This window comes from Lepisosteus oculatus, chromosome 20 (assembly GCF_040954835.1).
Source record: "Lepisosteus oculatus isolate fLepOcu1 chromosome 20, fLepOcu1.hap2, whole genome shotgun sequence".
Taxonomy (NCBI): domain Eukaryota; kingdom Metazoa; phylum Chordata; class Actinopteri; order Semionotiformes; family Lepisosteidae; genus Lepisosteus; species Lepisosteus oculatus.
Genome location: NC_090715.1, coordinates 10,040,628 through 10,055,728, shown reverse-complemented (window position 1 = coordinate 10,055,728; position 15,101 = coordinate 10,040,628). Strand labels below are relative to the sequence as shown.

Sequence of the window (15,101 nt, the reverse complement as noted above, 5' to 3'; positions counted from 1 at the left end):
CTTATTGACCTAATCTGTTCTAACCAACTAGGACTTAATTTAGAGAACAGATATAACAGAACCACTGGAAAATCATGACCATTATATGGTAAATTTTAATGTATATTTTCAATCTCTAAAATGTGAATCAGCAATTAGAGTAAAAAAGGCTCAGAACAGATATTCCTAAGCAATTAAGTTCATCTTGAAGAAACCATGACCTGAATGTTTTAATGGAGATACTAAGTAAAACTGAAGGAGAATTCTTTACATTGTGCAGAAGAGACCAATATTCAAAGTCAGAAAGAGTATAACAGACTTCAGGCACAGTAGGAAAAAAACAAATTCTAAAAGGGAGAGGGAAAAGTGTTGAGTTAAAGAAAAAATTCAAAGCATTTACTTTAGAACTACAATAGTAATAAAGTCTGAGATAATGGGATTAAGACAGTGACAAAAATAACATTCTGAAAAATATTTCACAAGTTTTAATAGGCATTGCCAATAACAGGGCAAGTGACAGAAACTCTTAGGATTGGGTAAACTTGGCATAGCTGACGAAGTTTTACAGGGTCTAGGGCAGCTAAAAACTAATAAATCACCAGGTCCTGATATCTCCCCTTAGATATTGCTGAAGCAGTACTCACAGTCTGAAGAGTTGCATTAATAACACAGAAATGAACAATGCACCAAATAAGGCAGGTATACTCTGGACCAGATTTACTCGTGTCACAGGTCAGGTTTTGGAAATAAGAGCTAAATATAACACTAAGAAAACAAAGGCATTTTAGGAGATGGTCTAGGTGGATTTAGAAAGAGAAGGTCCTGTCACATCCCAAGGTTCAGCTCTGTGATCGCAGGTGTAAGGCTGGGTTACATCATTAAAAAAAAATGGAACTGGGAATGGGAATTCTCAGGCTGTGGCATACTACTGGCCGAGACCTGTAAAAGGTAGGGTGGGAATAGTCAGGCAGGACTTTCATCTCTCTATGACACAGCAAACCCTAATGCATCTTGGCCAGAATCTAGCAAGCTTGTAAGATTGTCAATTTTTTTTTAGGAACAAGTAATAGGTTTATTCCATGCTGAAAAAAAGAAGAAAGAGAACAACGTTTCGGCTGTGGAGCCTTCTTCAGGTGTGCAAATAGGCCCGGTTAAATTTACCCTAAACAGATTAGTAGTGACAGAAAAGGTGAAGAAATTATTTAAAATAAGTTTCTGCACCCCTCTTTTAAGCTCGGTCTTCCGTTCGACTGTAGTGCTGAATGAAAAGACCTGCACGAGTGCCAGCCTGTTGAAACTCCCCCTGTTTAAACCAGGCTGGTGGCAGGTGTTTCCACACCTGAAGAAGGCTCCACGGCCGAAACGTTGTGTTCTCTTTCTTCTTTTTTTCAGCATGGAATAAACCTATTACTTGTTCCTTTGCAGCCTACGCATGCTGACGCAGCTACCCACCTGAACTACTAATTTTTTTTTAGCATGTGTTCACAAAATGCTTAAAAGGGGTGGGTCAGTGGAGTGCTTGTCTCTACACTTCTAATTCTCTTACGTTTGCAGGGTTTCCATCTGTGAGCCTAACTTTGGAAAAACAATTAAAACTGAGTTTTAATGCAAAAAAGGTCATCTTCAGTTAACTTACTAGAATTCTTCTAACAAGAAACACAGGAGATAGCTCCAATGTTTGTGACACTATTTAGAATTCTAAAAATGTTCTGATAAGGTCCCTCATTAAAGACTGATTATCGCATTGTTAAAGGAAAAAAGCCCAAGGTAAAATGCAAATGCACGGAAAACCGATTAAACACAAAACATTTCATCTTCAGGGTCAGACCCCACGTTTGTGTAGATGTAAGAAGTGGTGTGCCATAGGTATCCGTTTAAGGCCCTTTGCTCTTTCTGATCTACACGGTTTTATATTCTGAACATAAAGTTAGCAAACCAGTTAACTTTATTATGACAAAAATGGAGAGTAGCAAACAAAATGAGTCAAGGGAATCAAAAAGTACACCAAGAGTCATGAACTTGGCATGAAATCAACACGGATAAGTGCAACATGATCCACACTAGTAGGAGCAATTTGCCATAAATATTGAAGGGAAGATTCTCAGCTGCAGAAAAACTCCCAGATCACATTCACACGTAGATTCTTCTATGAGATTAAAATTGGGGGAAGCAACAAAGATCAAATGATGCTTGGGTATGTCAAGAAGCGAGGTATTTAAAACCAATAAGGTAATGCTTAAGATGTACGATGCACTAGTAAGATTTCACTTAGAATGTTTTCAATTTTGATCACCATACAACAGAAAAGATGCATCCTCAAGAGTTAAAAGAAGAGCAACCAGAATAGGAAACACTTCTTTGCACAGAGCTGTAGGCATCCGGAAAAGCTGCCGAGGCCTCAATTTTGGGATAATTTAAAAATGATTTTAACTTCGTAAACTACCAACCAAGAAACACTGGCTAAGTGACCTCCTCAAACCTTTCTTGCAAGAAAAACAGTAGCGTTGAAATGATGCAGATCATTACTCACAAAGGACCTGTTGCCAGAAGTTCATGTGCCTCGCTTTATTTGCCCAGTAGGTGATCTTGTGACCAACGTCATTGTTGATTGCTAGTGACATGCATGAACACCCTGAAATACTTAACAATATTGACCACAAAGCAACATTACCGTATTTAAGAATATATAATCAGCAAAGGGACATACTGACATGTATTCCGAATATTTTAAGTTGATCAGTTAAATTGTGATTTGTTACAACAATCCAGCATAGACTTAGCCCAAGCACAATTATGGCAGAAAACAAAAGCATGTAAACACTATTTTGGTATTAAGAAAGGTGTGAGGTGTTGAAAAGATTAAATATGATCAACATCAATATACTTGTACAATTTTATTCATTGTTGTGCTTACCTTGGGTAAAATCTAAATTATACCAAATCTGAAGTAAAAGGTGAAAAAATATTGGTAAACACAAACTTATACAATTGGGCAAAACTCACTGGACATCATGAACCATTTAAAATCGACTTAAATTCAAATCAACACAATCAATGAATAAGGAAGGTCTCAGGAACACAAGGAAACAGATTTTCAGAGCTCTTTTGACACCATGGAAAGTTTTAAGAGCACAGCCATGCAGTCGACATTGCACTGCTGCATACGTGTTCCCAAAGTCCAACAGTCTCTGTCTCAGCCAGAAGCACGCCTCATGTTATTGATGCCAATCAAACGTCAAGCGTACTGGTGTGGCCGACAGTGACTTCTTCCTCACCCTGCAGATCCCCAATTGAATGGTAAGTCAGCCTTCACCAGGTGTACACCTCCACACCAAACAGAAAACCTTTACATCCTTTCTATGACCTTTTCATGAGTTGGGTGAGAAGTCTGGAAATTTACCTGCACACAGAGGTCAATACCGGGGACCTGTGTGTGCAGGTAAATCTTTAGAATGTTGAGGGATAAAGAGGAGGAGGAGGGAGGAAAAAAAGTCAACAAAGCCAGACAATGTAATGGAATATTTCAATCTTCATTGGTTTTTCTCCAGCTTGTGTACACAGTATTATCAGAGTTCCCCAGGGAGTGGGATAAAGTGACCATCACCCAGCTTTTAACTGTTTTAACATTGTTAACTGCAAAATAATGTGCTTCGGCACATCCACATTTATCTTTATTTACGTGCACATAAGCCTTTAACCCTAAAGCGCATTTTTAATGTTTAGATTCTTATTCTAACTCTATACCCAGAAACCGCACAGCAGGGTTCCCTCAAACAAAGAAGCATTTTTTCAGCACATGGTAACGTCTGTCTCCTCTATCAATGGCTCAAATGTTACCTAGATTAAAAAGCTTAAAGAGGAGAAGGTGAGGAAAGGAGAAAGTGATGGTGACAAAAAGAAGCAACTTCTCTGGAGTTAGGAAACAAAGCTCTCAGATATTCATACGTTAAGATCTATACAATGTTGTTGCTGGTGCAAGGTTCTTTTGCACTAGGCAAACTGAACAGGCGGAGGCTGCAAAACTGATTTAACTGTCAACTCCCCTTGCTAAAAGGCAAAATTTGCCTTTCTGCTTAAAAAATAAAAAAATAAAACTTTCACCAGTCCCACAACTGTAGCCTCAACTGTTAATGTTGACATTTCTTGTGAACACGATGTTCCCAGAGTTCATGAGGCTAGGGATAAAAGGATAGATCTCACGTCCTTGGCGTCCATCAATCCCCTATCCGATGGTTTCTGTTCTTCCCGCATTTAAAACCCACCGCTGAACAGACAAAACTAAGCCGTCTCTGCAATGTATTTCAGCCTGTTTTTTTTTCCCCCCCCAAAAAAAGAAAAATAAAGGAGACGTTGGAAAAGCCGGCTCTCGGGGAAAAGCAAAGGAAGGGCAGGGGGGAGCAAGAGAAGTCGGGCAGTGTTCTTGAGAAGCTGGCGTGTGATCTCTACAGCAGGTCAACGCGGCGGTAGTACAGCAGGTAGGCCGTGCGCTCCGCAGTCGGCTTCGTCACGAAGAACTGGTTGATCACTTTCACTGCCTGGTCATCAATGCGCAGCCAGCCATTAAGACCAATATGGAAGACGTCCGTGGTGTAGTGGCCGCCGGTAGCACTGTTCCCATGGTGATAAACAACTGCAAGGAAGACAAAGATAACTCAAGCAAAAGGCACATTGGAACTTTATTGGTTGATAACCATTCACTCTGATGAAGTTCAACCCAGTGTAATTATGAAAAGGCTATACTACAGATTACTTCCAAGCTATCTAATGGAGCGGATTTCACATCGAACCTGGAATGTTTTATTTTTCTGTGTTAATATCCCTGGAGGTTTACAAAATACAGCTTTAAAACAAATTTACCTCAATGTGCGTTTGCTAAAGCACAAGAAAAACGTATATTACGCTTTCAGTGTCTGAAAAGGGATCCTTTTCTGCTGCTCAAAAACAAATGCCACTGAGTAACATTAAAATAAGCTTAGTTTTGGTCCTGTGCGCTAAAGCAGACAAGGCATTCTTGCCACGTACAGCGGTAATGTGTGCTCATTACAGCAGAGCTATTAAACACACTGAACAGCCACAGTTGAGTTCAACAGTACATACTGCTGACACTGGGACAGGAGGTCCTGTCGTCAACAAATCTTCAATATTAAGTCTTTTACTTCAAACCTACTAGAAATCTTTTCACCTCAATGCAGCAAGTAGTCTAGCACAAGGGTATCAATAAGCTTATTTTCATGTGACTACGTAGCTCTGTAAGTCTATAAATGAATGAATACTTCCACATCCCCACCTCACTCTAACACTGGGAGAGAATTACTCACCAATTATTTGCTACTAGATAGGTAATAACTAATGACTTACAAAAGTACAAGCAACACCAAGTATTCCAAAAGCATAAATGACAAATCTGCATGTTACTGTCACCCATTAAAAATGTGCAATTCTGAGAAAAGGAAACCAGTGCAAATCTGCACAAAAAAGTGAAGTGGTTAATCGCTTACTAAAGGACAAATGTAGCACCGACATATGTTCTGAATTGCTTCGAACATCCTAGATTTCTTTACCAGAACAAAGTAATTAGAGATGGCATCTCTCTGAGATGAACAGGAGACTCTCTTTGTTTCCACCAAAACAAACCCCACTCCAATTAGATTTGTAGTTTGGAAAGAATGATGTGGTTAGGCTTAGATAAGACTTTTCTATAACTATAAACACAGGAGCAAAATGTGGAGCAATTAAGGTAACAGTGTTGAGAACTAAGTACAGTGTGTGACACGTAGTATTAAAAAAGGCTTTCAAAAATACTAATTGTTATAAGCACTAGATTCTTAAACTAAATGCTGATTGTAATACTTTCCCCATAGTGAATAAAAGTTCCAAGACCAATCAAGGGCTAAATAAAATTTGCTGTTGGCTGAAGCTCTTGGAAAAATGTATTGGATTGTTACAGTTTCCAATGGATACCATACCGTCAATATTCCCAAAAGAGACTTTTGTTCAAAAAGGAACCAAGATAATTCAGTCCTCAAGATAGCTGGACGAAGAAAATTCAGATGTGGTGTATTGAAAAGTGTATTAAGTCAGGCACGAAAGAGATGAAGGGAGTTGGTTCTAATGAAGAAAATTACAAGCTAAATAAGTTCAAATATGCAGATAAAAGGAAGATAGGAAAAGGTGTGTGCATATTAAAAAGTTAATATATTAGTTTATTTTAACCAAACATTTAAAAACTACACAATTCAAGACAGCAAAATTGCCAAATTATCTAGAGTAAAGGTCATAACTATTACATAAGTGACAGTAACTAGTATTTCGTAATTTTTGAGTTGAGACTACATGCGAGAACAGTTTTTCAGAAAAGCAATGCTAATGTATCCTTAAACTTTTTCAGCCCATACACACCTCCCTCCTAAACTGCGGAGGTATTACAAAACTAAAAGAAAAAGAGGGATTGCAACCACCTTTTCAGCTTTTATCTTCCCCTACACCTCTTTTAGTTCATTTAAATTCATGGCCATCAAGTCTAATGTCTCTGCCCTCTTCCTGCCTATGCAGCTTGAGTATTACAATATCAATTAGAAAAACTGCGCATCAGCCAGAAAGTACATATGCAGTTTCACACTGGATTACAATCACACGCAATCACCCAACAGTCTTAATTTCTTGGTTTCTTTGATCATTGAACTCCATTTTTTAATCTGCACTCTAGTATGTGCAACCATGTCATTAGCTAGAAAAGCATTTACATTGAATCAAGGTTGTGTAATCTGGATGAAACTAGTTTTTGGCAACTCGAGTTAGCCTTCCAAACTTCAAACATGAATCTCCATGTTTATGGAGTGAAATATTTATAATTGTGACAAACAACTCCAAAGTATTTCCTTAAAGTATTGAACAACGTCTTCCAAGATTCAGAAACATCAGATAAAACCTAATTTGCTGAACTGGAAGAAATATTTGAAAGTCCTGCAGCACTAAAAATTATTTCGTATTCTTAAAGGGTGAAATAACTGAACAAAGATGGGTAACACCCATTCTTTTCTACAAAAGGAACCACACTGTACAAAGTGGGAAAACCAAAAATTCACATTGGACTTCTAGTAGTTGCAACAGATATGTGAAAAAACTAGCACCGAGCATTTGACTAGCATTCTATAAAGTCTGATAGTAGGACTGCTCCATTTTATGGTGGCAGCTCTTCATACCAACCTGTTATGTTTAGCTGGGAAGGCTGATTAAGCTCAAAATGTGAAACATTCAAGTACCAGAACAAAAACAATGTTCAAGCATTTTTTTCAGGACGGGAAGCTTTGGTCTAAGAATTGTTTAGACACATAAAAACATACTGTACCTGCAAAGAGCCTGTATGTTCTTTGGCCTTTGAAAATTTTGCCGCGTACCCCTGGTGAAAGGAGGTCTGAAAAGATAACAGACGTAAAACTTAAATTCTAGAAACCTACTAAAGGTATGAAATCTTCAAAGGAAGTCTGGACCTATCAGGCTCAGAACCTTGCACAGGCAAAAACGCAATCAAGACAAAATGCAAAAAAGATACAAATGTGGCATTACAATTAGTGCTGAGGTTCTCAAGGCAGCGTGAAATTACAGGGAAAAGTGGCCAGGGAGACGTTCAATTTTCAAATAAACAAGCCTATCATGCTTGAAATTATTTAGCACAGTAGCATAAGCAGGAACAGTTTGCTGTACAAGAAACAGATACCTGGAGAATTACCTAGGGACAGGTTGTGTTTGAGCATAGGTCATATCACGCCACTAGCTGACCACATCTGGCTAAGTACCACTATTCGTGGAACCCTGGCCACTTTATCAAAACAAGAAGCAAACAATGCTGATGTTCTGATGTTTTTTCTGAAAGCTCATATTTCAAAACAAGAAATGCCAAAACCTGAAAATTGAAATATCAATAGCCTGGGAAAATGCTTAACAACCCTTAAATCCTGGGACAAAATATTAGGGTTAGTAGGAACAAGTAAAGGTTTATACCATGCGGAAGAGAGAAGAAACGTTTCAGCTGAGGGAGTCTTCTTCAGGTGTCTGACAGCCGAAACGGTTTCTTTTCTTCTCTTTTCAGCATGGAATAAACCTTTACTTGTTCCTTTGCAGCCTAAGCATGCTGACGCAGCTCCTTATTTGAACTATTAGGGTTAGTGCTTGCTATTCAAAGTTACATATTCAAAGACATTGAACACAACGAGCATAGCAGCATATTCTGCATTCTGGCAGAGTGACCCAAAAGGCAAGAGAAACTACAAAGGGACTAACACCATATAAATATTTCCAAGCAATAGTGTTCACAATCTGTCAGCTGTAAACAGACTTATACTGTAAACATGGGCAAAAACAAGATTAAAATGTACTTTTGTACACACACTGAATTACACATCATTCTGTAGAGACATGCTATTAATAGCTAAAGATTTTGAATAATGTTTCCTCTGCAGAGAAAAGGGTGTCCTAAGCCACATCAATCAATTTTGGCTTACTGGCTGTGAAAATGGTCACTTATGTGCAAGAATCTGATGGAAGCTGATGATACACCACATACAGTTTAGTGGTTTAATCTTGGACTTGACTGACTGGACATGGGGGGGAGGCACATTATTTTGTCAGTTAATTGTCAAGAATGTCTTTATAACAGGCTACATCACCAATCATCTCAGTTACTTTTACTGTACATTAACCTCTTACTATATGAGCAACTGCTATCCGAATTTGTTTATACACCATAGTAATTCCTGTTTATTAATTTAACAAGACTTTCACTATTACAAGCTGGCCTTATTTTCTAGCATTCTTCCAGAAAAGGAATTTATTTTATTCCATTGTAGTTTTTTAAAATAAAGCCTTGTGTGTGTTAAGTGCATATAGCAAAGGATAACACCTAATGTGTACATATTTTCTCATGACGATAACAACATAACTACTGTACCATAAATGAACCAGAGTGTTTTCCTATTGTTCAAGCATCAGCTAATGCTTTTAAGCATGATACGTCAATAACTAACCACGTTTAACGATTAAACCATGTTAAACCATTAAACGATGTTAGGTACCAGTCTGTACTATATTAAGGACAAATTTGGATGTCTAAGGAAACATTTTAGAGTTCTGCCACCAATTAGATTATAACTGAACTAACGAGCATTTTATTTCTGTTACACGAGTTTTCACCTAACTAGCAGTTTTCGAGAAACGAATTAAGCTTGTAGAACAAGGAGGTTCCACAATAAGCTGAAAGGTGAAGGATATGTCAATCGAATACCTTTACTGATTTCCAGGTCTACGGGGTACTCAATGTTCTTCACCAGCTTCTGGCACCCTCCCGTTTTCTCATAAACAAATCTTTTGAGATGCAGGACCAACACAGGTGGAAGTTCTTCCAAAGTCACTCTCCGGCTGATCTCAATCTGAAGGGGGAGAAAAAAAAAGTATTTCCTATTTGCTTATGCTCCTAAAGCACATTCCAGTTTCTTAAAATTATAATGCAGATAAACGGTTTGAATTTCAGCCTTCCGCTTGACAATGAACTTGAGTAAGCAATGACAAAAACAAACGTGCAGTTCTGCCTCCAATGCTGCTATCGCAATCCAGCGCTTCACCTCAAAGTCCTCCCACCTCCTCGCAGTTAAATTAACAAAGCAGACTTCCGTGCTTCTAAAGCAGTTCACAAACACAAGCCATAACACGTAACACAAGCTGCAGCTAACCTGGGGCCGCCTTACAAATATAAAATTTAATCTGCAATTTGTCTAAAAGAAGAATAAAGCATGAAACTCAATTCATTTAATTTCCAATCACCTGCTCTATGGCAAGCTCTATGGATTTGGCTGTTATTACTTCATCTGGGCTTACCTACCCACAGGTGACAAATGAGCAAAGGCAGACAGACTTCTCTAAACCGCCCACTCATTGAGGTACTAATCTTTTGCTACAGGCTCTATAATGACCTACAGGTGCATCAGCACCAACTGAAGGAGAGTCAACTAGCGCCGAGATGACAAGCCTGCAGAGGCTCTTGGGACAAATCACAAGTGATAGAGCTTTGCCAAGAGTCCATCTGGCATCTGCACTTGGGGAATCCTGGTCCCAGTCGGCTAGCGACGTGTCAGGCTCAAAACACCGGAAGCCCATGAAACCCCATTGTGCGAGGCCCTCCTGCTAGCAGTTGTTTAAACTTTAATACAACTTCATTAGAAGCATTCAAGAAACCATCAAAAATGCTCAATTTAATTTAAACCAGATGCAACCACAATCTTGCAAAACAGCAAAATCGTTCTATTGCCAGATTTTTAATTAAATATTTGATACGAAAAAAATCTCAGGAAAATGAAGATGGAAGCAAAAAAACAGTTTAAGGACCACAGAAAAATGTGCAGCTGGCCTCCAGATGTTTCCCTTATTTATTAACAGTTTTCCATGCTCCAATGACAGATTGAAAATGTACCCCAGACTGATCTCTGCTGGCAACCTTATTTTTTCTTACTATGAGGTCACAAAACACATACACACAATTCTAAAGGATTTGCTATCCACACCTCTTTTCCTAGAAGGGTTTAAGTACAATAAGGCGCACGGCTGGGAAAAAAACTGAGAAGTTCCAAGACAAATATCTGTTTCCAATTTCTGGAACAAATAGGCTTCGAAAAAAAGTTCAATTGAACTTCAGGTTAAGATCAGAAAATACACTGTGGAAAATTAAAAAATGCATTATGCAGAAAAAGATGGTACGCGAAATATGAACAAAAGGGGATTCTTATGGTTCATACATGCTCAAGTGTTTCAGCAATTCCCTAATCCTAGTAAAGGATGGGTAAATTGAACACTTACCAGATACAGTAATCTCTTGCTATATGAGCAACCGCTATACAAGTTTGTGTATGAGATGTAGCAATTCCTGGTTTTTCATCTAACAACCAGATTTGGCACTTACAAGCTGGGCTTTTTGGAGGCACTGCCAATAATTAATCAAGAGCCATTCTGTGCTGTTTTAAGGTGAAGTCTAGGCATTTGAGAGAACATTTCTGAGTTTCTGAATCAGAGATTATAAATTGGAAGTAATGGGAATTTAATTTCCGTTAGATGGCTTTTCAAATTACGAGCGGTTTTCAAGGAACAAATTATAACTGCATGACAAGGTATCGCCGTATTACACTCCCCATTTCGCAAAGAAATAAACACTTTAATATGATCAGAAACATGCACTTAAAACAAAAGGGCAAACAACATCACCCCTTCCCCATATGCAAACTGTACTTAGATCTCAGAAAGGGAATCACACACCCCTGCTGGAGCGAGGGGGAAAGAGATCCTGATCCCCACCTCCTGCTTGGTTTTAGTGGTGTATCCCTGAACGGATTCGCGTGCCACCAAGGTCTCCAGGGCCTCCTGCACAGTGCGGATCTTTTCAGACTGGATGTCCAGCTGTAGAGAAAAGAAAGGCTGCAGCGTCGCCGACTCCTTCGAGCTCTGCTGGTAGACCACCGACCTAAAGGACAGAACAAGCCTTCTGCATTCACTGATGAGAGGGTGAGGACAGAAACTCGCTAACAAGCCTAGGTTTTGCCACTAGAACACACACCAAATAGCAAAGAGCACAGGGACGGCCTGAAGAAGGGGACCGACCTCCCCTAGGTACAGCTTTCAGGCAATGCTCAGTGAAAGAACAAGAACCTTATTCTCTGAAAACTCAGATTCATTAAAAAAAGACCCCCCAGAGCTGCACGAGAATAAAACAGGCTTGCACTGCCAGCCAAGCTAATTACTTGCAATCACCAGAATGAGATGCAATGTTGCAGAAATTGAGAAAGGATAAACCTATCCAACTTTTCGGTTTTGTGGTATAAATTGAAAACAATGAGTAATTACACAAGGCATGATGGTGGTTTTTCAAAGAATTAATTTAGCAATCCACAGAAGCAGTAGTTATCCCAGCCTAACCGCTTTTGTGATACTCCATACCAATTGTTTTCAATTTTAGCCTTTTCATTAGTCTGGCTCAAGACCACTACGCTGTGAGGCCTACTGAATTGCAAATAGCTAAGTTCCGCGATACATCCATATTAATTCAGAGCAAAGGTCCTGTGAATCTGAATGTCTTTGCCGTCTTTTCTTTCCAACATATTAATGGCATAGTGTCATAAGACTACAATGTTTAAATCCAATTTACAGAAGATATGTGTAACACAGGGAGCGGATGCACATCACTCAACATACAGAAATTCAACTTTACATAAAAATCCCATGGGTCCTATAATGAAATTCTAGTAATGGAAAGTTTACATGAGGTGCATAAAAAGCAATGTATAGAGATCCTTGGCACGAAGGACGTGTAACATGGTCACCTCCAGCATCTACCAGGACTCCCACTTTAAGCTTGGTCTGGCTTTATTTTCACAGACATGGGGAGACCTCTGCATGGCACCCCACGCTTTTTTTGAGGACAATTGTTAGCAACCCAGACTGCAATCATGGCAGTGAAGCAACCAAGTAATTTTATAAGATTTACTGTGCATCTAAAATTTATGAACAGTACAGTGAAGGGTAATGAAACGTGAAGTATACATTTGATAAAAGGAAATTCTCCAATGCTTAATGTATTTAACATTTTTTGTAAAAGTATGCTACATTTGGTGTTTAGTTATTCTAATAATGGAGTTATAAAATGTTTTTATTTAGAAATATCATGAATGGCAATTGTGCTCACACCACAGCTAAGAAGGGGTTGCTTTAGGCTGGTGTAAAATTGGGGTTACGTAAAGAGCTGCGGAATGGAACCCTCACCTAAATCTGGGAATGGGCATGCTATTAGAATCGAATTAAATCTGAAAGTAGTCAAACAACGTACTGACCAATGAACTTGATCACAGGTTTTCTTTTCAATTTTATTATAAACATGTGCTTAGTTTAGAAAAATATTAGTTCTCGAATTTCCCTTTGTGTATCGGCATCCATTTAGGTTTCTACACTTCCAGATCTTTTTTTGCAAAACCTGAAGTCTGCCACACTGAGATGACTTCCAGGAGTATTAGAGACTCAGCAGGACACTTAAACGCTTAGACTTAAACACTAAACCATGCAACCGTATACTCCATCTGCCTTTTCTTTTACCTGATGTGTCCTCCGAATATGTCAGTTATGGGAGTGCGAATGAAGTCTGCATGGCGTGTCACTGAGCTCTTGTTTCGGGGTCCAACTTGTTCCCATTCGTCTTCGCTGCCATTTTCCTCCTTCTCTGTGTTTTCCTCTTCAGCTCCTAGCTGGGGCTCTGGGCCATTTATTGTGGAAACTTCTGTTCACAAGCATCAAAAGCATCCATAGTAGTCAAAATGAAATTTCAAACCTCAACTATGACTGTATTGTGCAATCAATTTGAAATTCTGCAGCAGCTTGCGGCAATTCTACAAGTGGGCAAGCACGAGAACACTGTGAGAAATGCTAGGCACAACTTCACAAATCAACAGCAGTCACATTTTGTGCTCTTACCAAGTGTGCTCTACTATACTTGTGAAAGAAAAAAAAGGAAATTACTTACTTTCCTCTTGTGGTGCAATTAGCTTTTTCAGGGCCAGCATTTCCTCATGTAGTCCATTCAAGATAAAGCCCAGGTACTCCTCCGCATCCTCCTGACGACCCTGAGGAACACGCAAGATAAAGAACATCTTAATTAGACAGATTAATGACTGCAGACTTTCTGGGATTAAGCAAGACAGCTACTGTAATAATAAAGGGCAAAGCTGGTATACTTTACTTGCACATACTTTCACCCAGCAGGTACAGACAGAACTCATCTGCACGGACAGGTAAGTCCTCTAAATGTGCTAAGACAGTGTGTGAAATCCCAATGGAACACAAGAATGGGAGCGTTGCGGTATGTGATGTGGTTTCAAATCCCAGAGTTGCATGGTTTTAAATACCAAAGTTTATTAAAAAGTACCAACTACTGATGTAGACATACGACATGAAAGCTTGGCTATAGTCACACTATGTTATAGGTATTGAGATCTGTCCAGGAAGCATGCCCTCCAGTGAAAAATACATAACCAATATAAAACGTCATAGCTGATTTCAAAATCTTCAGCATAACATGAAAAAACATGGTTTGCTGCCTTAAGAGACTCATGAAATGCTCAGACAATCACTTACCTTCTCTGAGAGACTAGACTTTATGACTGTGAGTAGTCTGTAGATATAAGTGGGTTCAAAAGGAGCTCCTGGTCGAATGTCTTTCATTATTTTGTCTCCAGCTGCTACAATACACAAAACACAAAACAAACATCAAAGACACTACCTAATAATCAGCAACAAGTAATAGAAATATATGAAATTAGTAATTCAAGGACCTACCTTGTTGCTTTGCCTTAGAAGGGACAGGCATATTACTGAACTCGTTCACAAGATGGACACTGCAATATAAATTGTAGTCTTAGTAAGACAAATTTCAGACTGTTGCTTTCTGTAGTTTTAAAACATTCCTACAGGCACCATAGGCTCTTTTTAATAAATTATTAAGTTTAAGATAGTCTTGTTAAAGACCTGCTGAAAAACGCCAACATTCACCCATGTCTCGGAAGCTATAGCATACCACTTCTGGCTCGTTTGTCCTTATTAAACCATACTCAGGGCAAAAAGGTGACAATATGTATGTAGTACCCCCATTAAAGTTTGTTTTGGAGCTATCACATCAAACAATTTTAAAACATTTAAAAAGAAGCACCTTTAAGGGCTGTACTAAAGGAAAGAATTGCGCTTGAAAAAAGCTAAACTCATTCAGACAATGTTTGTGTGCACGCTCTAAACATTTAAGTGGTGCAGCAGGAAGGACCAAACTCTTGGCAAATAACGTCAAGAGAATCATTTTGGACACCAAAAGTAAAACTAAAGATACACATTTCAAGCTTGCTTTGTTTGACATTACAACTCCACACCAATCTTTATCATGATCAAACATGAAAACTGGAACATTCAGTACTTACAAGTTGTCAATCATGGGAGTGGAGCTGCATGGCCGCTGTGTCTCACTGAACATGGGAATGGACTTCATCAGGTGATACATTGGTGGGCAAGCAATAAGAGCTTGCAGTGTCTTAGGGATAGAACGTCACAGA

The 15,101-nt window shown here is 38.9% G+C and overlaps 1 protein-coding gene across 4 annotated transcripts in view; it reads right to left on the bottom strand.

Moving 5' to 3' along the window:
• Window positions 1-449: 449 nt before the first annotated feature.
• usp10 (ubiquitin specific peptidase 10) overlaps window positions 450-15,101 on the bottom strand; it is a 32,966-nt gene continuing 18,314 nt past the window's right edge. For 2 of the 4 annotated variants that reach the window (XM_015368146.2, XM_015368148.2), the window contains 9 exons: window positions 14,970-15,079; window positions 14,341-14,399; window positions 14,140-14,243; window positions 13,529-13,628; window positions 13,105-13,285; window positions 11,278-11,482; window positions 9,260-9,404; window positions 7,328-7,393; window positions 450-4,609 (listed from right to left, as the gene is read on the bottom strand). In XM_015368146.2, coding sequence (XP_015223632.1) covers window positions 4,422-4,609; window positions 7,328-7,393; window positions 9,260-9,404; window positions 11,278-11,482; window positions 13,105-13,285; window positions 13,529-13,628; window positions 14,140-14,243; window positions 14,341-14,399; window positions 14,970-15,079 — 1,158 coding nt within the window. In that variant the 3' untranslated portion in view covers window positions 450-4,421. The remainder of the gene's footprint in view (window positions 4,610-7,327; window positions 7,394-9,259; window positions 9,405-11,277; window positions 11,483-13,104; window positions 13,286-13,528; window positions 13,629-14,139; window positions 14,244-14,340; window positions 14,400-14,969; window positions 15,080-15,101) is intronic. The other 2 variants (XM_015368147.2, XM_006641338.3) reach the window with 1 other exon arrangement.